The 25,917-nt window shown below is 37.2% G+C and overlaps 1 protein-coding gene across 1 annotated transcript; it reads left to right on the top strand.

Annotated features, from left to right (window-relative positions):
- Positions 1-1,228: 1,228 nt before the first annotated feature.
- LOC125480895 lies at positions 1,229-24,474 on the top strand. The gene is made up of 3 exons (XM_048592136.1): positions 1,229-1,260; positions 3,919-4,307; positions 24,421-24,474. The coding sequence occupies exons 2-3, from the start codon at positions 3,921-3,923 to the stop codon at positions 24,472-24,474; spliced, it is 441 nt and encodes a 146-aa protein (XP_048448093.1). The 5' UTR covers positions 1,229-1,260; positions 3,919-3,920.
- The last annotated feature ends 1,443 nt before the right edge of the window (positions 24,475-25,917 follow it).

Raw genomic sequence — 25,917 nt, 5'->3', positions numbered from 1 at the left:
AAGCAAGTAACTCTAATGGTTGGAATAATGTAAGTAATCCTTTGACCTGAGGCATCTCGTTGTCTTGTGGTTAAGTACTTAATCTTTGATTATGTTAAAGTCATTCCATTCGAGAGTGTCCAAGGCATCGTTGGGGTTAAGCCACTTAGCCATGAAGGCAAGTGAATGCGCAACAAGGAATCTCTAATCCTCGATAAGAGAGGATGAATACTCTAAGATATGATTCGGGAATCTTCGGCCGAAGTATCGAGCGTAATAAAGGAAAGCGTTCCTATACGTCTCAAATGAATCGTATAAGAAGGAATAATCACATTAGGGGTTTGACATTATAAATCCATACCCTAGTATTGTGATTGAGAGTATTGTTTTAGAGAAGGATCGAATTACATTGTAATTCCAACTGAATAGGTTCTCCGAATAACTTCTACATTAGCTTGGGTAGCCATGATATATGATTAGATGTCACTCATGGCTTGTGAGTTCTTCTAGATGATTAAATGTAGTCATTAAAAGGAAGGTGAATTAAAAGTAAGTTTTAAATCACTAAGTGATTGGATAATCAATTGGATTGGTGCCAATCACCTCACTGCCTTGCTAATTAGAACCTAAAAGATTGTTCACCGATACACTCTTGTAGTGAGTAACTAATGGATGAAGGAAATAATTAATTGGATTAATTAAGTGTTTTGATTAATTTAGAAAGTCTAAAGAAATCATAAAAGCGATAAAGATCGTTTTGGGCTTAAAGAAACGTTCGGGTTTAATTGGGCCCATTGGGCCAAAACCCATTGGGCTTTTATTCAAGCATTGGATGACTTGAAATAATTAAAAGCCCAAAGCCCAAACCAAACACCAAAGGCCGGCCAAATGAGAAGGGAGAGAGAGTGAGTCAATTGTTGACTTGTTTCTTTAAGAAATAAAAGGAACATAATAATGAAAGTGTGTGTGAGTGTGTTAAGTAGTTCATAACATACACAAAAGAAAAAAAAAACTCATTCTCTCTCAAACTTCAAAGGGCCGGCCACCAAAGGGTATTCTAGCTAATCATCTTATCACCCTTTGGTTAATCCCTTCATCTTTCTCATTACAAAGTGGGTGAGGATCTTTAGAGGTTTTCATATCTTTGGAAACTTGAAGATGACCTAGGAGCACTCATTCTCAACAAAGTGGAGGAGGCAAGGAGGGAGGCTAGGCTCAAGGAGTTCAAGGAGCAAAGAGCTTGGAGGTGGTCAATCCTTGGTCTTAGATCTAGATCAAGAGGTATAAAACTACTCCTAAACTTTGTTCTTCAATAAATTGTTTTTGATGCATCTTATATAAACCTATGCATCTTGAAGGGGATTTGCATGACTATAGCTTTGATAAAATGTATGACATGCTTCCGTTGCTTTCGTATATAAATTTTGAATTGTATATGCATGCTAGTCACTAGAAATCCCACATAAATCTCATATTTTCCCTTCAAGTGGTATCAGAGCCAAAGGTTTATGTATGATGTGTCCTTTTAGATTTTATGCATATGGGTTTTAATTTTATGTATGTCATATTATTGCTTCATTCAAAATATGTTTATCTTTTGTTTTTTCAAATTGTTGAAAAATTGTAAATCAAAAGTTGAAAAAGGATATGCAAGAAAAGTGTTTTTGATGCATGAATGAAGTTTGAGTTTAAATTGTTTTTCATTCAAAATATGTTTATCTTTTGTCTTTTTCAAATGTTGAAAAGGTGTATCAATAGTTGAGAAAGATATGTATGCAAAAATGTTTTGGATGCATGAATGAAAAGAGGGTTTAGAAACAAAAATTTTGGAGTTTTGTTCTTCAAAGGGGGTTCGGCTAAATGGGGATTTTTTGTTAGTGTTTGTGTTTTGTTTTGAACCTCACACACACACTTTGAAGCTAGAAAGTAGTGATCTTGTCACTTTTGTTTTTTGGGTTTGAAAAATCACCAAGAACATACAAATCTTGAAAATATGTTCATGGTTTTGTTCTTGGTCTTCATGGTTTGGTTTTTGGTGAAAATGGTTTTACATGCATTGTTTTGTGGTTATGGATGATGTACATACCATCCATAGCCTACACCAAAATTTAAATTAATACCTAGAATTGTCTAGATATATATTTCAATCATTCTTTTTCTTAAAGTCCTTAAAACAAAATTAAGTGGCAAACAAGATATATTTTTCTTCTTTATGTTGAAATAATGCAAGATGGGTGAGACCTACCCACTTCCCTTAATTTGGCCGGCCATCCCTAGTGGATTTCCCACTTGTGGGGTTTTTGTAATTTATAGAAAAGTTTGGTATTACTTTTAGTATTTATGGTTTGACCCCTAACTTTTTCATATTTGCATTTAGACCCCTACTATTTAAAAATTGAAATGTTTGATTTTAATTTTATTTAATGTTTAAACTCATCATTGAATTATGCCCATATGCACTAAATCTAATTGTTTATATGTTGCATTCCATTTGATTATTTAATATGATTGAGTAATTAGTAAATGGGTGACTATGGACTTATGCCTTAAACGATAATTGAGCTATGAGATAAGGCGCTAAAATCAAATTGTTTGAACCTTGGGAATGTGTTTTAATTACTGTTTCAATTGGACCTTGTCACGTTTCGACATTAATCTATCTCTCCCTCTTAGTATATGTAATTTGTAGGAATTTGTACAAATCGGTTTGTAATTCTTATTACTTCTTAATCTCTTTTAGTTAGTTGATTCCCTCTAGTGCTAGACTAGAGTTTCTTTAACTATTGGTAAGGAGACATAACTAAAAGAGGGTTTTGACATGAGATTCAAGATTAAATGGGTCCAACGCCCTAATAAGCAATGAATGATTGTCTTTCATTTCTAATGGCTCAATGAAAATGTTTTAATTGGATTGAAAAGCACGTAATTAAATTGACACAACCTCCCCGAGATCTTATTCAACAATGTTGGCTCGTTGTTGCAATAACCCAATAAGTCCATGGTCATCCAAGAGCCTAAGATAACTATAAAGTCCAATTTCAAAGGATTGCAAAACCCGTAGTAGTAGTAGTTACTTCCAATATTTGAAAAATTCGTTTTTGATATTGATTTGTTTTTCTCAAAACAAATAGTGGGAGTATCATACGCTACTAAACTATAATGATTTCAATTAGTAGTTATATATATCTCCAATATTTTGAAAAATGTTTTGATATTGATTTGTTTTATGAAAACGAATAGTGGGGATATCATATGCTACTAATTTCATTAACTTTGGACTAGTAGTTGTAATAGGACAATTTATTTGAATATGTTTAAATAAATAAAATTGATGAGACCTTAAAATCCCTCAACAAACGAATATTAAGTTGATAAACGAGAGATGTTTTGAACATTTCTTCGTAGGCCTTCCACCGTGGTGGGCTCCAATAGTTTGTGACTTGTACACCGGCTTCACCCTATCATGGGGGAGTACAAAGTGCATGCTTACACTCAGGAGGAGTCCATGAACATATGATGAGGTAAGTGTAGGCAACGAGGATAGCCAACATCGTATCATCGTGAGGTTATTCTTGAACCCCTACATGAACTAAGCATGGTGGGAATAACTTAACTAAGTGCAATGGTGCCGATATCGTATCATCGTGAGGCCACATTCTCTAGAGGCCAAACTAGATGGGTAATTACAAAAGTTGTAAATGGGTAAGTGTACCCTCTCATTATTATTTTTGCTAGCCGATATCGTATCATCGTGAGGTGGGCTTGGTAATAGTGAGCCTCCTATAACCTGCTAGGAGCTTTCTTTGAAATCTCCCGGATTCCATCTTGAGGGATATGGAATTTGCCAAAAATGGTGGGTGGTGTCATTCGGTTTAAAGACCCGAATCGTGTGACTTAATCAACAATCAAACTAATTTATTTTATTGTTTATGTATTTAGATATGGTTGGAAGCACATTCGCGAAAATACTCGACAAACATTGCCTAGAGGGGCACAATTTCCCATCATGGTATCGTAATGTCAAGATTCTCCTAACGTTGGAGAAGATTATTTACGTACTTGATAAGCCTCTTCCTGACATACCTCTTGGCCCTGAGGCCACAGAGGATGAACGTGCTAAGTATGACAAGCACGTTGAGGATGATACACAAGCCAAGTGCTATCTGTTGGCCTCCATGAATGAGGAGCTACAGAGACAGCACGAGGGCATGGACAGTGCATTTTCCATAATACTCCATCTTACGGAGTTATATGGTGAAGGGACGCGCAACCGTCGCTTTAACACTGTTTGTGAACTTGTGAAGACCAAGATGGTCAAAGGGGCTCCAGTGCATCTACATGCACTGAAGATGATAGGATTCATTGAACAACTGGAGAACCTAGGTACTCCACTTGACGGGGAATTGGCCCAGGACTTTATATTGGCTTCTCTTTCTGATTCATTCTCACAGTTCGTAATGAACTACAATATGAATAAAATAGATAGTACTCTCTCTGAGTTACTAAACATGTTAGTAACTGCTGAGAAGACTATGAAAGAGAACGTTGTAGGGACTGTTGCAGTAGCCTACAACAAGCCATCCTCTTCCAATCCTAAGCCGTATGGCAAAGGAAAGGGGAAGGAGATAAAGTCTCCCACTCCTAAACCGAAAGGAGGAGTGAAGAAAAAGAAAAAGGAAATGGAGCCCAAGGGGACTTGCCACCACTGTGGAAAGGAGGGGCATTGGAGGAGGAATTGCAGGTTTTACCTTGCAACTCTTAAGGACAAGCCACAAGGTATGGTTTATGTTCTCATCTTCAATTCTAATTGTTAGATCTTCTAAATATTTATATTTGATATAAAGAGCTAATCACTTGTATAATTGTATATAGGTGGAGGAACTAAGTAGAAGAGGAACAAGCAAATAAAAGAGTGAAGAAGGGTTCGGTCACCATGATTTTGCTTACTACTTGGGAAGTTTGTTTAGGCATTTAAAGATTGTCTTTAAACTTTCTTATTATGTTAAGAACTTATTATGTGGCTTCATATGATGGAAGACCACTATTAATGCCTAAATGTTTGAAGGTACTTAAATAAGTCTCTAAATGTTTAGAGCTAATTCCTTTTAAGTTAAACATTGTGAATGTTTGTGTTATCATATTAATGTAATGTGATGAATGCCTTCTAATATATTATTTCCTTAAAGTAGTGTTATGAATTGAATATTGTCTTGTTGTATCCTAGTTGAGATACAAGATTTATATCACATTATAATGATATAAGTAATAAGAAAAACGTTTTCTATGGTTATCACTTAAAACACAATAATCAAGGTCACTCTTGATTCAATTAGTAGTTTTGAACAACTAATTGGACATTCTTAAAATTGTTTTAAAATGTTAAAGTGTGTTAGTGATTAAAACCAAGAAAGAAGTGTCGAAATCTATAAAAAGTTTAAAGATTTTAATCACTTAATAACAAGGCATCAACTTAATGAAAGTTGAAACAGATGAGCTTGAAAGGTTTTAAAGCTACTACACAATGTCCTCTACTCGTACATTCCACGTTTATACATTTTTGAATGTATGAAATCATTTCTCATTAAAATCATAAGAAATAGTGGGAGGTGTTAAAATGGATATAAACTTGAATATGATTGGTTTATAGTTGTCTAAATAATAATAGTATTTGACTATTATTAAGAGTTTGAAATTTTAATTGTTAAAAGACTCAAGCTCTTCAAAACGTTAAAAATCTATGTTGTGTAACATTCTAAAGAATAGTCTTTGAATGTTGGTTTCGTCAACCTAGCATAAAATGGTTATATGTTGGAAGTTGTCCATCATTCTCTTTTACGAGAACAAGCTAATAACAAAGCATATGGACAAGTTGATGAAACAAAAGGGAATAGTTTCAAAATGAGTCACAACATATAGTTTAACAACAAGACAATTCAAATTCGTCACCTCATGGTTCAAATCATAAAATTTTCTTATATGATAGAAAATCTTTTTCATATGTGTCATAAAATCACAAAAGGGACACATGTATGGACTTGTGAGTAGATATCCAAAAGTGAAAGACCATGGGTTATCACTTTAAGATATTACTATATCCCAGGATCAGAACCAAAGCAACTGATAGAGTATTATTGCCTTTAAGAAAGGAACTTCAAAGTGGGACTTTGGAAGCGTGCATTCACTTAGGTTACGAACCAAAGTGAAAATAACCCATTTTAACAAATGGAACTTCATAATGGATGAAGTACTAATCATATGAATGTATTGTTAGTATCGTACTACAATGGTCTCAAGGTTGGAGCAAAGTTTGTATAAAGTATACAAACGAAATATATATATCGATATATTGTTTTAGAAACTGCTTCAAAAGGTGTTTTGAATGGAAGGGGTTCTTTTAGAACCAATGATTGAATCCAAACCATAAGGTCGTTAGTAGGATACTACGACGTAATGGGGCGATAGCTCAAGCCATGGAATCAAGGTCTCATCAAAATATTCGAACACAAGAAAGAGACATCATCAAAATGTTTTAGAAACATTTGATAAGTAAATCCCTTTTAAATTAAAAGGTGATTAAATACATAACCAAGTTAACCTACGAGCATAAGAGAGGGAGATTGTTGGATGTATAAGATACACTAGTGATTGACTTTAGTGCAAGTGGGAGATTGTTGGAAATATGCCCTGAAAGTCAATCTTTGGAAGAAACCTTTCAGGACAATGAATTGATGTATATATGACTCTTATACATCGGAAGGCAAAGATACTAATTGGGACTATCTCAATGAACGAAATATGTCCTAAATAGTGAATCCATGGACAATGGATCGATGGAAGAAGTAACCTAATGATGTTAGGTTACAGAGACCTTCTTCTCATAACCATCATGTCCAAAAAGGTTCCTGGTCATAAGGATTGTCGGAGGGATACTGACAATCCATAGACTGGTACATACTATGTCCGCTTCAATTGGAAGGATGGAAAGTCTCATCCCATTCGTGTAGCGACACTAAGACAAGCATGTAGGTGCTCATTAAGGGAATGAGTTCACTGAACACAATCGAACGAGAGTACTTGCATGGAGGTCTACTCACATGTCAAGCAAGTAACTCTAATGGTTGGAATAATGTAAGTAATCCTTTGACCTGAGGCATCTCGTTGTCTTGTGGTTAAGTACTTAATCTTTGATTATGTTAAAGTCATTCCATTCGAGAGTGTCCAAGGCATCGTTGGGGTTAAGCCACTTAGCCATGAAGGCAAGTGAATGCGCAACAAGGAATCTCTAATCCTCGATAAGAGAGGATGAATACTCTAAGATATGATTCGGGAATCTTCGGCCGAAGTATCGAGCGTAATAAAGGAAAGCATTCCTATACGTCTCAAATGAATCGTATAAGAAGGAATAATCACATTAGGGGTTTGACATTATAAATCCATACCCTAGTAATGTGATTGAGAGTATTGTTTTAGAGAAGGATCGAATTACATTGTAATTCCAATTGAATAGGTTCTCCGAATAACTTCTACATTAGCTTGGGTAGCCATGATATATGATTAGATGTCATTCATGGCTTGTGAGTTCTTCTAGATGATTAAATGTAGTCATTAAAAGGAAGGTGAATTAAAAGTAAGTTTTAAATCACTAAGTGATTGGATAATCAATTGGATTGGTGCCAATCACCTCACTGCCTTGCTAATTAGAACCTAAAAGATTGTTCACCGATACACTCTTGTAGTGAGTAACTAATGGATGAAGGAAATAATTAATTGGATTAATTAAGTGTTTTGATTAATTTAGAAAGTCTAAAGAAATCATAAAAGCGATAAAGATCGTTTTGGGCTTAAAGAAACGTTCGGGTTTAATTCGGCCTATTGGGCCAAAACCCATTGGGCTTTTATTCAAGCATTGGATGACTTGAAATAATTAAAAGCCCAAAGCCCAAACCAAACACCAAAGGCCGGCCAAATGAGAAGGGAGAGAGAGTGAGTCAATTGTTGACTTGTTTCTTTAAGAAATAAAAGGAACATAATAATGAAAGTGTGTGTGAGTGTGTTAAGTAGTTCATAACATACACAAAAGAAAAAAAAAACTCATTCTCTCTCAAACTTCAAAGGGCCGGCCACCAAAGGGTATTCTAGCTAATCATCTTATCACCCTTTGGTTAATCCCTTCATCTTTCTCATTACAAAGTGGGTGAGGATCTTTAGAGGTTTTCATATCTTTGGAAACTTGAAGAGGACCTAGGAGCACTCATTCTCAACAAAGTGGAGGAGGCAAGGAGGGAGGCTAGGCTCAAGGAGTTCAAGGAGCAAAGAGCTTGGAGGTGGTCAATCCTTGGTCTTAGATCTAGATCAAGAGGTATAAAACTACTCCTAAACTTTGTTCTTCAATAAATTGTTTTTTATGCATCTTATATAAACCTATGCATCTTGAAGGGGATTTGCATGACTATAGCTTTGATAAAATGTATGACATGCTTCCGTTGCTTTCGTATATAAATTTTGAATTGTATATGCATGCTAGTCACTAGAAATCCCACATAAATCTCATATTTTCCCTTCAAAGGATTCACTTAACACGATTGTGACTAGTAACCTCCACTACTTGTGAATATAAGTGAATAACTATTACGTGAAACTCCCTTATACTTTAGCATCAAATTCATGTATGCAAATTAAGTGTCAACCCTCAACCAACATACATAAACAAGTTTTTATTACTTAGATAAGAAAATCACATTCAAGACTCAAGAAACAGTAATTGGATGTAATCAATTCATATAAAACATATAATCATGGCTTCGAATTCACCTCTAACTAAAAAGAAATTAGTTCCACATGTTCATCATAATTGAAAACCAAATTAAAACAAACGTCAAACTAAAACTAAGGATAGAAAGAACCCAGAAACGCTCCACACTCCAATGGCATGCACGGCACTCCCTTGTATGGTAGATTGCACAAGTCCTCTTCTCCTTCCTTCCTTGCTTGCGACACTAGGGTGATGTGGTGTGAATTATGGTGTTTGATGGCTGAATGTATGAATGAATGAATGAATGAATGAATGAATGAGTGAATGGATAGATTGAATGGTGTGGCAAACACTTATATTTATAGGGCTAGGGAATGCACAATTTTTGAAGGGAAAAGGATTGCACAATCCTAGGAGGAAAGGGTTAATGCTTTCAGAAACCAAGGGGGAAAGGGATAAGGAATACACGGCAGGGATTGGGGTTTCTAGAAGGGAATAGGTGTAGCACCTTGGTAGGAACAGATAGGGTGCTCTAGAACCATATATCTAGGTGTTCTAATGTGAAATTAATTCCTCTTTGCAGCTGGAATTAAGGTAGCAAAAGATTAAGATAGGATAAGATAAGATATGGTTGGATAAGATAGGGTTTGATAATGTTCCTTATTTCTTGCTCTTTCCTTATCTTCTTTGTCTTTGAACTCATTTCTCCAAATTTGTAGCATGTTCCTAGCCTCTCTTGACTTCAATTTCGTCCATCCTCCTTGCTCCATATGCAAGCTATCCATTCCATGCCCAAAACTGCTCCAAATGGCTCCAAAATGCACTTTATTGCCAACTTTACCATTAGGACCTAAAAACACTCGAAAATAGCTTAAAAGACTATAATAAGTAGTAATTAGCATACTAAATGCAAGGAAACAACATAGATAAGTAGCATAAATATGTTTCTATCAGGAATATCGAATGTTTTGAAAAATAAAACTAAATCCCATGCTTCCAGGGAGATAACTTTCAGTATCTGAATTTTTGAGAAAGAAATCATATTGTTTGATTCACTTCTATATCTGTGAACAATATCAACTAATTTAGTTTCAATTAAAATCTGCTCATACTAATATCTTTGCTTATAAAAAGGAAGGATATGTTCACGATAGTATTTTTTACCAACTTGTCTCGGAGATGGTAATAAATCTGAATCCTATATGTTTATCAGAGGAATTGCAATAGACCATGTAAAAAGGTTGTCAGTGATGGCTTTCTTCCTGTCTTTGTTATAAAGGATAGCAATTGAAATTGGATTTGGATTTGCCTGGGAGGATGAAGCAAAACCATTTTACATGAAGGTGGATCCCTTTTTAGAGAGAGCTAGATCGTGCTCATTCCTTTTATGTGTGCCCTGCAAAAATTGACGTGTTAAAAAATCAAGCAAAAAGTTAGATTCACCTTTAATAAATTCAATATCAAAATCAAAAGTTGGCAAAATCTCTTGTCATTTAGCAAATATTTGTTTTGATGCTAAATTCTTATCATCTTTCAATAAAATATCCTTAGCCGCCTTGCAATCCACCCTAATCAGGAAACGTTTGTTAAGAATATCACTCTCAAATTTTGTCACAGCATGACCTACTAATAAAAGTTCTTTCTTAACAGTAGAATAGTTTTTCTAGGTTGGTTTCCAGACACCAGAAGTAAAACGGACTAAAGACTCCTTGTGTTCTTGAGTTCTTTGCTTCATGACTCTATAGGCTTCATCAAAAACATCAGTTTCCACAATTTTGAAGGCTTCTGGGTTTAGTAACGCTAAACACATTAGTTCATTGACTTTCTTTTCAAAAGTCTTACAGCTCGAATTTGTTCTTTTGTCCAAGGAACAAGGTTCTTCTTTAGCCTTTGTAGAGTGGCTTGCTATCCTTCGCTAGGTCTTTGTAAAAATCTCCTACATAATTAAGGCTTCCCAAAAACCTTTGCAATTGTCCTTTTTTGTTTGTTTTTATCCGAATTCATCTGGAAATTTGTTAGCAAAATCAATAGCTCAATAAATAGGCAAAATAATTCCTTTATGAATATTATGACCTAAAAATTGAACCTTATTTGAAAGAGTTTCATTTTGCGAGCTGAGACAACCAAACCTACATTTTTTACCACTTTCAAGAAAATATTTAGATGTTTAAAGTGTTGTTCTTACAAATTAGAATAAACTAAAACATCATCAATATAAAACAACGGTAAAAATGGAGTAAAGATTAAAGATATCATTCATTATATTTTGAAAATCTAAAGGAGCATTCTTAAACCCCAAATAGCATTATATTCTATTCATAATGTCTAAATGGTACATTGAATGCAACTTTATACCTGTCTTTCTCAGCAATTTGAATCTGCCAATATCCAGATTCCACATTGAATGTAGTTTTGTACCTGTCTTTTTCAGCAATCTGAATCTGCCAATATCCAGATTTCATGTCTGTGGAGCCAAAAATAATCAAGAGGCAAGATGTGGATTTTTGGGTTGAAAGGACAAACTTACCCTCAAGGCACACTGGAATTCCTACGCACGAGCAATGGACAATCATCCCTCAATCAAGTCAAAAATGCCCAAATAGGTATTTATTTTTAAACCTATTTCATCAATCCTCATCAAATCCTCTCCACGAGGTAACCCCCAAATCATTCCTTTTTAATTAGCTAATTAATTGATTTATTATTCAATTATTCCTAATTAGCTACAAATCATGAACCTCACCCAAAACGCCAACCAAGTGGCCGGTCCTCCTTCTCCCAAAGGGGCCGGCCACACCCATATAAATACTACTTATTCTCTCCAAAACTCAATTCCAATTCTCTTGTTAAATTTTGTAAATTCTCCAACCATTTTCCCCTCAAAATTCTAACTTTGGCATCGGAGGTTTTTCAGCTAAAGCCCCCCCAATTCATCGTGGGAGCGTGATGCTCTTGGCTTTGACTTAAGGTGTTATTTGTTTTGTAGGTGCAATTTTATCCAAGAGCAAAGAGTAAGAAATTTGCATCCATAAATTGGTGTTTTCATTGAGAGTTGAGTCACACGTTCGTAGAAGACTCTCGCATCTAAGGTTTCTTGTTTCTTTGCCTATTTGTAGATTTTTCATACGTTCTTATTCTAGGAATTTTTATTCCTAAAAATCATTTGATAAAACGTAAAAGAAAAATACAATGGCAAGAGATTCAGAAACCTCGACGAACGGAAATTCCAACGTTCAAGGATTAGGGCCGCAACGATCTACAAGGCTCAACATGGCGGTGAGTTGAGTAGCACCTCTATGAGGCACCACAATGGTAACCACCCTGGTGACCACCATGGCAACCATCTTTGGCAAATCCCACGGCTCCACAACCACGGCCCAAACCATGGCATTGAAGCCCACACGGGCCCAAGCCCAAGGTGAGACGGCCCGAGCTACTCAAACCCGACGAGAACCTAACGCATTGCTGAGCCTTGCCCTAGCCTCGCACCCACGTGTGCCATAAGCTGAGCAACCCAATCCCATGGCCCAGCCTGCTCCCATGAGCAGCCCAGCTTGCTCCTGCGGCTCAACCTGCTCCCCTGGCCCAACCTGCTTCCCTGGCCTTCCAAGCCCAAATCAGTCCAAGATTAGTTCAACCATCCCAGCTCTAAATTTTCGGATCGATGATCAACCTGGGAACATTTTCAGCACATTTCCCAACTCAAATCTTGCGCTCGGAGTCTACCACACTTTCACTGCTCAATGAGATACATTATTTCCAAGCTCTTCCAACCCAAATGGAGAACAACACTTGTCTCCACAAGTCATAGAGTTGACGAGCGCCCTCGCACAACAGGCGCCCTTGTTGAACAGTTCTTGCAGTGCACTGAGATGCAATGTGCCCCAGACGAAGTGTCCTGAAGTAGGAAAAGGGCAAGCAAAGAACCTTTCCAACAACGTCCCTGCAAGCAATCACTCAACCAGCCATGAACCAAGCGTTCGGGCAGTGTACACTCCTAACCAGGCCCTCAAGGTAGCATATACTCCCGTCTTAGCGCACGAAGGAGCATGCATTCTCGACTAGGCCCACGGATGAACGTACATTCATGGTTAGTGTCACACTCTAATAGTCAACATGAAAAACCTTTCAGGCGAAGTGTTCATTTGCAGCTAAGCCCGTAAGGAGCATTCTCTACCTCATATTGGAGTAGGCAGCATGACAGACGGAGAGAATTAGTCACTCAATCTGGCTCAAGTTAAATCGGCAACCTACGAGAAATTCGTTCGTCTGCTAGTACCGTACCACATGTACCATAGCTGCGGCATAAACGAGCTGAATACATGGAAAAATAGCCCAGACCAGCAGGTCACGACTAGGGGCAGCCAAGAGCTCCACTACCCCAACAAAGAAAAATTCAGGAAGAAATAGAAAGACTTTTGACTAAGCGATTGTGCGATTTCCAGCGCAACGAGGTCACCACGAGGCACTACGACGGAACATGACCAACATAAGCAGGTCACCCTTCACGGATAAGATGAAGCAGACATAATAGCTTTCCAAAATGGACTTCCAGCAGATCACCCGCTGTTCAAAAAACTGATCATGAAAAAAGATCTAACTCTGGTAGACTTTTTTACTCTGAAAGACAAGCATGCACTTTGGGACAAGGTTCGCGGATCAAGATGCAAAGACTTGAAAGACCCGACATCATCTCCCTACAATCCAAACCAGAAGTAGTGGAGGACATATTTGTATGTTTCATGGTATCTGAAGCAGCAATAAGCTCTACCATTATACGAAAAAAGCTGGGGGCCCGACTACCTGTATTCCATAGTTCAAAAGCTCTTATTGATGCTACCAGAAATTCAAAAGCTAACTTTGGTGATAGTTGTTGCAACCCAGAAGCTCAAGTTTTACCTTCAGACGCATGTAGTCATCCTCATGAGGCACTATTTCACCCAATCCAGACGCGCGACGATAAAGGTGTAGACACTGATGTAAGAAAATTTTTTTGACGAACACAACAACTCTGCCCAAAGGTGCGCCAAGGGCAAACGAACACTAGAAGGACACACTTGGAAGCAAGCTTTGTCCTCATTACCCCAAAACATTCTACATAGGAGCAATATGTACCAGCAGTCGAACACCACCTCCTGCTACATGTCACACGGCCTCAGTCGTCAATTTCTCCATAATTCAACTATAAAATGGCCCAATACCGGCAGCTGAGCATCTCCTGCTGTATGTAGTATGGCCCTAGCTCCACAGCTCCCTACCATGCCTTCACGCCTAGCCTAAGCAACGCAACAGAGTGGCTTAATGATGCCTCGGAGGTAGCCGAGTATGCCATAGCCGCGCCTTCTCTACTCGATGGAGAGTTCTAGCATTTGCATGTCGATGACGTATCCACTACAAAGGTTTGAGAAAAGGCGTAGTCTTTGTCACCCCAGATGATTTGATCCCTGAGCAGATAATCACTTTAGGCTTCAAAGCATCCAACAACGAAGCAGAGTACGGGATCCTATTAGCTGGCCTCCGAATTTCAAAAGACTTGGCGGTGAAAAAGCTTGTAATTCATTCTGATTCCCAACTAATCCCTAGGTAGACTATTCAAGGCGTTTCAGACTTATACCCTCACTCAAGTTCCGCGAGCAGACAACGCTTACGCGGATGCACTAGTCAACCTAGGCTTCCCTCTCGACCACCAACTTAAACGCTCTATTCCGATGGAGTGTCTAGACAAGCCAAGCATAGAGGCAGAGCCAGCAGCCGAAGTGTCATAGCTTAGTACAACCTCAAATTGGCAAATTTCTATTATAGACTACCTAATCAATGGCACATTCCCCACAGAAAGGTTGGAGTCTAGAAAGCTCCAAATAAAGGAAGGACACTACTACATGTGGAACGACATTCTCATCCAAAGATCCTACACTAAACCACATCTCTGCTGCCCAGCATCTCCTAACGACCTAAAGGTTTAAGCATAATCCACGAAGACGTTTGTGAAAATCACTCCAGATGCCAATCCTTAGCATAAAAGGTTCTAAACGCAGGCAACTACTGGTCTACCATGCACTAAGATGCTACAAAGTTAGTACAAAACTATGACCGTTGCTAACGTTACAATCGGTACCAACATTGCCTGTTAGCAAATCACACTCGCAAACAAGTCATTGGCCGTTCATGCAGTGGGCAATCGACTTGGTAGGACCAATGCCCCCCGTTACTGGATAGAAGCAGAGCCCATGACTACCATGACACAAACAGACATAGAGCTCTTCATATGAAGGAACATCATTTGCCAATTTGGCATCCCTCAATCCATTATCACAAACAAGGCCCTACAATTCGTAGGAAAAAAATTTAGTGAAGTTATTCCAAAAGTATGGCATCAAGCAGCACATGTCTGAAGGAAGATTTGTGAAAAACATGTTCATTTAAGCAACATCAATAGCATGCAATTAACAATTAAAGGCGGAATCATGCTTGTATGCACTTAAAAACAAAACATTTACCCATGAAATTCAAAGCCTAGTAGATAGGTGAACCAAGACTCAACTCAAAACAAAGTGAGTTGAGAAATCAATACCTTTGTAGATTCCTCTTTGCATAAGCAAAGGCTAATCACCCAAAGAGAGGGCCTTCATTCCTTGCATCTTAGATCCATGGATTTGGATGGATGAAAAAGTTTCTCCAAAGTTCCCAAAATTGAGAACCTCTAATGATTCATCACTAAGGCATAATAAAGAAGAAATGAGTGACCTTGGAGGAGTTTGATTGCTAGATGATCCCTCCAAGGTGGCCTAAATTTTAGAGAGAAAGGAGAGCTTGTGTTCTCATCCTTTCCCCAAAAATTACCATATGTAAATTTTAGGCTATAAAGTCCTGTATATAGTCCCTTCAAATAAGTGACCTAATGGACCAAAAGCCCTATTCTTCTAACATGGCAAGCCTATAGGGTTTATTGGGCTTTCAAGCCCTTTGTTTATTCAAGTTGTCATACAACTTGAGTTAATGGGCTTGACATTCAAATCCCATTGGGCCTTGCGGCCCAAAACTAACCCGAGGTCTTTAACGAACTTATTCGTTTGATTAATTAACATATTAATTAATCCTAGCCTTAGATAAATAATTAAACCATTTAATTATTCTTACTCATCTCCGTTGTTTCTTCAAACTCTACCTTACTCGGTGAACGATCCATTAGGTTCCTTTTAGCGAGGCAGTGGGCGATTAAAACTCTTTCTAATCGATTGTGAATTGAAACTTACTTTCAATTCTTCCGTTAGTGATAATACACTTTTAGGGCTTCCACATACCATGGTTGACGCCTAGCGACATGTCATGGCTACCCAAGCTAATCAGAAGAGGTGGAGAACCTATTCAGTTTTAGGATTACAAATGCAATACGGTCTTTCTCTAATACAATACTCTTGACCACATTGTTTGGTTTGATAGTGTATTCATGTCTACTATCCAATGTGAGTCTTGTGCTTATATGATTACCTTGAATGTGATTTGGAACACATTCCTAAATCTCATTCATACTTTGGCCAAAGATTCTTAATCATATCATAGAGTATTCTCCCTCAAACAGTTTGAAGGTTAGAGATCCCTTGTTGCGCATTCACTTGCCTCCATGGCTAAGTGGCTTAACCCCAACGATGCCATGGACACCCTCCTGATGGAGTGACTTTGACATAATCAAAGATTAAGGACCTAACCACAAGACAACTGTGATGCCTCAGGTCAAAAGACTAATTTGCATTATCCCAACCATGAGTTCTCATGTGACATGAATATGAGAACTCTTCGTTGATCGTGTTCAGTGAACTCATTCTCTATTGAGCACCTACGTACTTGTCTTGATGTCACACACACCAATGACTCGAGACTAATCACTCTCCCTGATAGAAGACATAGCACATACTGATCTTAACGGACTGTCAATGCCCAATTGACAATCCTATGATCAGGAACGTTTAGGATGTGTCAACGAAAGAATGGTCTCATGAATCTAACTTCTTTAGATCGCATTCTTCCAATCACATATTCCTTGGACTTATCGTTTAAGCATATAACATTTATATGAGACGGCTCAAACAATAATGTTTGCCCTTAATATTAAACTAGATTAGTTTAACATGTGAAATGTCCATAAAGTATCATCATATGATTGGTTTTAGGGCACATTTCCAACAATCTCCCACTTGCACTAGAGCCAATCAGCTTAGTCATCAGTGATGATACCTCTTCTGTAGTCATTTCATAAATGGCTGAGTAGTAGGCCTAGACAATGGATATCTATATGTTATCCATAGAAGCAACCTTGAGAATAACGACGTCACCATTATAGATGATTCTCAATCATGTGGTTCAGTCTCTCATTTGAGTTCAGACCTTGATGAGACCTTGATTCCCTGGCTTGAGCTATCGCCCCATTAATGTCATACACTTTCTGGTTGGAACCGAATGGAGAGTTCATGAATGAACTTTCCCATCCAAACAACAATGTTGTAAGCTTCTATATGGCAATATATTTTGCATACATGATGGAACACATTAAAGTCATTACTTTTAACGTTTCCACCCAAATATCTCTTTAGTCATAATAAAGAGATATCTCATTATCACTTTATTCATAATGAAGAGATATTCTATGATGGATTAGATTCATAATCTAATACATTTACGCTTCCATTACGTTACTCTAATTCTTCCTCATTCTTGAGGAATCCATCCTTAGTATTTCTTAAATACCTAAGGATTCACTTGACAGTTGCCATGGTTCTGATCCTGGGCTTGCACTGATATCATCTTGTACTGTTCTAGGTACAACTTATATCAATGTTTTCATACAATATGAAATACATAAATCACCTTTCTGCGTATGCATAAAGGATTCTATTTACGCATTATTTCTTTGGGAGTCAAAGGATACATTCCCTTTGAGAAGAACAACTTCCTAGTCTCACTAGAATTTGTCATTCTTATTGAAGTTTATCATCATATGAGAAACTTCCTAGCTTCTCTTGTCTATTTTAGGGATTGATATAATCCAATTATATCTTGAAATCTATCATTATAGATTTCCATCCCATGTATATAGACTATGTCTCCCATATACATTCTATCATTATAGAATGTTTAAAGTCATAACTTTAACGATGAAGAATTCCTTTCATTTTCAAAATTAATATATATCATGTATATATATTCAAATTTAGGAATATGATCAACTCCCACTAATCTTTTGTAAACCTAGTAAACAAAAGATTCATTTACATCTTTATGAGAAATCAAACAATTGATCTTTTCTCATAAGACGCTTATAGCTCCCACTAGCTTGCTAAGATCCATGATGGATGGATCTTTACAACTAACCTGTCTTGTGATTTATAGTTTTAGACATATATTATCAAGACTATCTTAATAATGGTTTCGGAAACCCATATTATGTCCAAACCATTCAACTGAGACGGTTTATAAATCCTTTTGGACTACTTTGGAGCTTGTGGCATAGGAACTAGGTTGTCTTAGAAGTATATATCATATATATATATGGGTAATTGATAATGTCCAACGAACTAAATCTTATTCATGTTCATTCTTCTCCTAATGGAGAAATTCATTATCTTACGATGCTACTTTCCTTGATATTTTTCAAGGAAATTAATCTAAAGTGTTACTTTTACCTTGGATCAAATCTAAGGAGGTAAATACTTTAGACGTCTTACTCATCTACTTACATTTCTTGAATTCTTTGAAACCTTTTGCAAAGTATTCGGACTTGTGTTTATTCAAAATAAACTATAGTCCAACCGAGAGTGATCTTCGGTGAATGTCATACAACATGAGTAGTATTATGTTGTGGACAAGTGCCACTAACATCTAAGTGAATTAACCTCAACAACTTTGTGATTCTTTCTTCTTTCCAAAAGAATAAAGATTCGAACATTTCGCCTCTATACAATTTTAACAAGAAGGTATTGGATCCGGATCTAACGATCCAAAGCATCCATCTATGACCAACTCGTAACTTATGTTTTAGAGGTATCACAACTCAGTTGGGATTAGTCACTACCTTGCAACCTTTTGGGTTTAAAGCATCATCGTATTCTAAACAGTTAAACTACCACATCATCTCTACTATAGAGACAACCAATTAAATTACAATAATCTAATTATTGATTAATAAAGAACAATGTTTTTGTCAAACAAAACATTTATCCATCTCTACTATAGTGACGGATTTAAGTTCCTTAAAATTGGAATGTAAAGACAATCTTTAGTATTTTCCAATTTCTTTGGTAGTTCATATGAGGAAGTAAGTACAATCCGCTTTCGCAGAGATCTATATTTTATTCACTTTCCGAATGTGAAGTACTTTCTCTTCTCTCATTAATCTTCTACTTCTTATTAGCACACTTTTACAACAATTGTAAAACATAGTTACTAATACGGAATCAAGCATTCAAGTAGAAGAACCAACTGTTTTGAACTATTTCAAGAACATATTACAACACCTTCGAAAGGTGTGTTCTTGACACTTGCAAGACATTTCTTGCAAATACCCCTTCCAATGTCCATCCTTTCATAAAGAAAGTTTGTTCCCTTGGAGTTATTTTGCCTTCTTCATTTGACTTCCCTTTTGATTACAATAGTCATGGTCCCTAAACTCCCACTATCTCTCTTGAAACTTATTTCAAATGTGTTATACACATCAAACGATTTGGAGAGCGTGCGGTTATTGTTCACTATATAGTTTACAATAAACTTAGTGAACCATTAGGATAGGGACACAAAGGTAAAGTCCTTGCCTAGTTTCCGTCTCGTTAAGTGGTTTAACACTTCAACACTCAATGATTCAAAATCATCATAAGTCCATATAAATGGACTATTTTTGTCAACCAACCATTATGTTCTAAACATAACAACAAACTCTCAAGAGTTGTTCAAGGCAACTCTCATTTCTTCATACAACAATTTGTAAGTGAAGAATCATGGCACATAAAGTGTCCATGCCCTTGTGCTTACTTCTCAAGTTCCTTGTTCGTGTAACAAAGAGACAAGCACTAAAGTTTGTGTTGATTAAGGGTTGTTCAAAGCAACTTTTATTTCTTCATACAACAATTTGTATTTGAAGAATTATGACATTAAAAGTGTTGTCCTTCTCATGTTAGACTTATCTAACATATTCTTCCAATGATACATTATCAATAGGAAGATTGTGAGGATGAGACTACTTAGTTACATCTACAAGCCATTAAAGACAATCTATGGGATTGTAGAACTAAGTCCGGAAATTAAAGCGTTCGGTTTTTCTTTGTCAAGTTTTGGATAGCGTTTGCAAATATATTGGTAAACAAATACATAACGTATATAAACTGATTGATTTTAAGCCATTTGATTCGGGTCTTTAAATCAAATAGCACCACCCACTATTTTTGGCAAATTCCATATCCCTCATCGGAATTCGAGAGTTTTGTTGAACTCTTAGCGGGGTATGGGAGACTCACCATTACCAAGCCCACCTCAGAATTATATCATTTTGGTTAGCAAAAATAATGATGAGAGAATAACACTTTAGCCATTTACAACTCTTGTAATTACCCATCTAGTTTGGCCTCTAGAGAATGAATGCCTCAGAATTATATCATGTTGGCACCATTGCACTTAGTTAAGTTATTCCCACCATGCTTAGTTTATGTAGAGGTTCAAGCACAACCTCAGAATTATATCATGTTGGTCATACTCGTTGTCTACACTCACCTCATCATATGCGTATAGACTCCTCCTGAATGTAAGCATGCACTTTGTACTCCCCCATTATAGGGTGAAGCCGGTGTACAAGTCACAAACGATTGGAGCCTACCACGGTGGAAGGCCACGAAGAGATATTCAAAGCATCTCTCGCTTATCAACTTAATATTGATTTGGTTGAGGGTTTTTAGGTCTCATCACATATAAACATACATTTTAATCCGATTAAAACATTTTGGTCCTATTACAACTATTGGTCCATATGATTGATTTAGTAGTATATAATACTCCCACTATGCTTTTAAAACGGTTTTTAAAGCAAGACTATATGGTACTACTAACATAAGATTTGCATTCATTGATGGACTATATAGTTGCCTTAGGGCCTTAGGATGACTATGAACCTTTGATTCGATTCAAACACGAGCCTAGTGTTGAATCTCGGTCTAGGGATGGAGATTGATTTTAGTTACGCGTTTAATCACATTAAGGCGTGTTGTCTTATTGGGCGTTGGACCCAACTACTCCAATTTCATGCATATCGAATAAAACAAGAAAGGAGTACTTCAAAGTAAATAAGAGCTTATGCTCTTTTACAACAATTGATCAAATCAAATTACTTTAAAGTAAAGAAGAGCTTATGCTCTTTTACAACAATTGATCATATCAAATTACAACCAAAATTTAATCTACACATTCCCATGGTTCAAACAAATTTGAAACGGCCTTTCACATAGCTCAATTATCGTAGGCTAAGGTTCATAATCACCCTTTCTTTAATTAATTAACACTTTAACTAATTAAACTTGAATGCAACATTTTCATTTGGTTTTTGTATCCATAGAATTGATTTAAATGGAGCTAAATGAAATGAAAATCCAATTCTCATTTAAAGAGACAAAACAATTTTGTTCTCTACCTAATTTGGGCCAAAATGCTATGACCTCAACTTGTTTGGGCCATAGTGCAATTAACCTCAACTTTTGGGCTATTTTGCAAAAACTTAAACTTTTGGGGTCACTTTGTAAACAACACAAAAGTCCACTACTTCATGTAATTACAACTAGAACCCAAAAATTTCCACAAAAAATAAAACTTCATTAAAGGAGCAAAACAATTTGTCCTTTTAGTGATTTTGGACCTTTACGTAAAAACGTAAACTTTTGGGTCAAAATGCAAATACACAAAAGTATCAAAACTTTATATAATTGCATGAATGCCCCACAAGGACCCTAATTGAGTAGGGTGGCCGGCCATTGAAGCAAAGTTTATAAAAAAAAATTCAAAGTTTTGTAAGTGGGGTGTGTGTAATGGAATAAATCATTACACACCAAACCCACTAAAATTTCTTTAATTTTTCAAAATAAATATCTAATATATTTAAACATAAGAAATATTTCAAAACAAAAACTTTATGAAATAAATCAAAACTTTGAATCAAAACACCAAACCTTTTGTTCTTGGCAAGAACATATCAAGAACAATGAAGAACATTCATGAAAACCCATAAGAGCTCCATGAACATTCTTCACCCAAAAACATACCAAAACCACTCAAACTTAAGGGAAATAACATACAACCATACTAGGGTACATAGGGGTTCCAAAAGTCACTTTAAAACACTTTTAACAAGTCAAACAAGAACCCAAAATTCCACCCTTTGGATTTGGCCGAATTTCCCCAAAAACATGGCACCAAATTTTAGCTCCAAAATTCATGCTCATATGAACTACATCTACAACATTTGAGATGGCAAATTTTCTAACAAAATTTACATTCAAAGAAGCAAGAATAAAGCTTGTAACAATTACAACATTCAAATCACAAACTATGAACTACAAAACCCAAAAGGATTCACCAACTACTAGACTTAGGCTCTTGATACCACTTGAAGGAAGATTTGTGAAAAACATGTTCATTTAAGCAACATCAATAGCATGCAATTAACAATTAAAGGCGGAATCATGCTTGTATGCACTTAAAAACAAAACATTTACCCATGAAATTCAAAGCCTAGTAGATAGGTGAACCAAGACTCAACTCAAAACAAAGTGAGTTGAGAAATCAATACCTTTGTAGATTCCTCTTTGCATAAGCAAAGGCTAATCACCCAAAGAGAGGGCCTTCATTCCTTGCATCTTAGATCCATGGATTTGGATGGATGAAAAAGTTTCTCCAAAGTTCCCAAAATTGAGAACCTCTAATGATTCATCACTAAGGCATAATGAAGAAGAAATGAGTGACCTTGGAGGAGTTTGATTGCTAGATGATCCCTCCAAGGTGGCCTAAATTTTAGAGAGAAAGGAGAGCTTGTGTTCTCATCCTTTCCCCAAAAATTACCATATGTAAATTTTAGGCTATAAAGTCCTTTATATAGTCCCTTCAAATAAGTGACCTAATGGACCAAAAGCCCTATTCTTCTAACATGGCAAGCCTATAGGGTTTATTGGGCTTTCAAGCCCTTTGTTTATTCAAGTTGTCATACAACTTGAGTTAATGGGCTTGACATTCAAATCCCATTGGGCCTTGCGGCCCAAAACTAACCCGAGGTCTTTAACGAACTTATTCGTTTGATTAATTAACATATTAATTAATCCTAGCCTTAGATAAATAATTAAACCATTTAATTATTCTTAGTCATCTCCGTTGTTTCTTCAAACGCTACCTTACTCGGTGAACGATCCATTAGGTTCCTTTTAGCGAGGCAGTGGGCGATTAAAACTCTTTCTAATCGATTGTGAATTGAAACTTACTTTCAATTCTCCCGTTAGTGATAATACACTTTTAGGGCTTCCACAAACCATGGTTGACGCCTAGCAGCATGTCATGGTTACCCAAGCTAATCAGAAGAGGTGGAGAACCTATTCAGTTTTAGGATTACAAATGCAATACGGTCTTTCTCTAATACAATACTCTTAACCACATTGTTTGGTTTGATAGTGTATTCATGTCTACTATCCAATGTGAGTCTTGTGCTTATATGATTACCTTGAATGTGATTTGGAACACATTCCTAAATCTCATTCATACTTTGGCCAAAGATTCTTAATCATATCATAGAGTATTCTCCCTCAAACAGTTTGAAGGTTAGAGATCCCTTGTTGCGCATTCACTTGCCTCCATGGCTAAGTGGCTTAACCCCAACGATTCCATGGACACCCTCCTGATGGAGTGTCTTTGACATAATCAAAGATTAAGGACCTAACCACAAGACAACTGTGATGCCTCAGGTCAAAAGACTAATTTGCATTATCCCAACCATGAGTTCTCATGTGACATGAATATGAGAACTCTTCGTTGATCGTGTTCAGTGAACTCATTCTCTATTGAGCACCTACGTACTTGTCTTGATGTCACACACACCAATGACTCGAGACTAGTCACTCTCCCTGAGAGAAGACATAGCACGTACTGATCTTAACGGACTGTCAATGCCCAATTGACAATCCTATGATCAGGAACGTTTAGGATGTGTCAACGAAAGAATGGTCTCATAAATCTAACTTCTTTAGATCACATTCTTCCAATCACATATTCCTTGGACTTATCATTTAAGCATATAACATTTATATGAGACGGCTCAAACAATAATGTTTACCCTTAATATTAAACTAGATTAGTTTAACATGTGAAATGTCCATAAAGTATCATCATATGATTGGTTTTAGGGCACATTTCCAACAATGTCTGCACTGAGATATCCTCAAGGCAATGGGCAGGCTAAAGCATTCCATAAGACGATCTTCGACTGCCTCAAGAAGTCCCTCTCCAACAAAAAGGGAAAATGGCTAGATGAACTCCCTGGATATCTGAGGGCGTATCACACTACCAAACGACAAGCCACCGGTGAGACTCCTTTCTCTTTGACAATTGGTTCAGAAGCGATCATTCCTCTCAGTGTCATTATGCCAAGTATCAGTACTTAATTGCCAAGCATCGAACAGAACATTAAGGAGATGGCCACAAGCTTAGATCTGCCAGAGGATAAACGCGAGTAGACCATCACCAGCATCGCAGCTTACCAGCAACAACTCATCTCTAGCTACAACAAAAGGGCTAAGATCCGGCAATTCCAGCTCGAAGATTTAGTCCTAAGGATAACCTTCATCACTGCCAACAGAGAAGGCTCAAAAAGGATGATCCCATTTGGGAAGGTTTGTACAAGATTAGTAGAGTAGGCGGCAAAGGAAATTACACCTTCTCTACCATGAACGACAAAGAGATCGAAAAACAGTAAAACGCTTACAATCTGAGGAAGTACTCTACTACATCAAAGCCCAAAGACTCAAGTAGCTTGACAGCCACCACCTCACAAGCCGAAGATTATCCAGTTGTTATGCAGTTCCTACTTTACAGCTAAGTTTTCGTCGTTTCACTCATTCTTCAATGAGGAATTCAGAAGTAATATGCAAATTGGCTCGGCTGCATGCTTACAACAACTGATTACTCCTTTACTTCAAAAAAAGACAACACCCTTCATAGGGACTTATCGCATGAATTACACCATTGGGGGAACCAACCATGCTCTCTAGTGTGATAGGGTAAACCAATTCCTCAACAACCATATAGGTCTGCTCTCTAGTGCGAGAGGATAAACTAATTGCTCTCTAATGCAAGAATGTAAGCTAATTCCCTGACACCCACCATGGGTCTGCTCTCCAGTGCGAGAGGATAAACTAATTGCTCTCTAGTACGAAAGGGTAAACCAATTCCCCGACACCTACATGGGTCTGCTATCTAAGGTGGAAAGATAAGCCTACATTCCGAATATCTAAACGTGAATGAGACGGGCTGCCTTGGTATAAATAGGTGCACGATGCCTTGTGCTGGGATTCCTAGAAGTAGCCATAATGACCTTTTTCAACGCTTAGCTAGCTGAAAGATTTTGGGTCTCTTGGCTTAATCTGCTGAGAACCGGGCCCCACAGACGGAGGGGGAACATCACACAGTACGCTTGATAGATGGCTGCCCTGGAACCTTAAAGCTACTACCAAGTACACTAAGATAGCCTACAGTTTCTAGAAGACTGTCTACGACTTGCCCTTCGAGCAGTAAAGCCACACTAAACTTATACAACCACACATTCTGATGAAAGGTTAAACAAGTTAACGTGCATATATGAAGCCTTATTCACTGCCAACATGCTACGTAGTTGATAAGCTTCACTTTTACCAAGCGTGGAACGACCTACACCAAGTCCTAAAGTGTTATGATACTTGCTACACAACTTACGGAATTGGAGACAGCCTAGTGGTCACGCATACTTGTCTGCTTCTATAAGTAAGGCGTCTGGTTGCCGACCCTATGACTAATAACTTTGCAAAGTTCTACACCAACACCTACGGTTGCTTAGGCTATGTGGTCTGTCTGCCACTGGTCTATAAAGTCTAAAGGTACCTAGAAGACTACTTTTAGCAACTTGGACACTCCACGACTACTCG

Source organism: the organism of the source record quoted next, unplaced genomic scaffold (assembly GCF_019419815.1).
Source record: "Pyrus x bretschneideri cultivar Hongxiangsu unplaced genomic scaffold, Pyrus_bretschneideri_v1 Contig37, whole genome shotgun sequence".
Taxonomy (NCBI): domain Eukaryota; kingdom Viridiplantae; phylum Streptophyta; class Magnoliopsida; order Rosales; family Rosaceae; genus Pyrus; species Pyrus x bretschneideri.
This window is presented reverse-complemented; position numbering and strand designations above follow the sequence as displayed.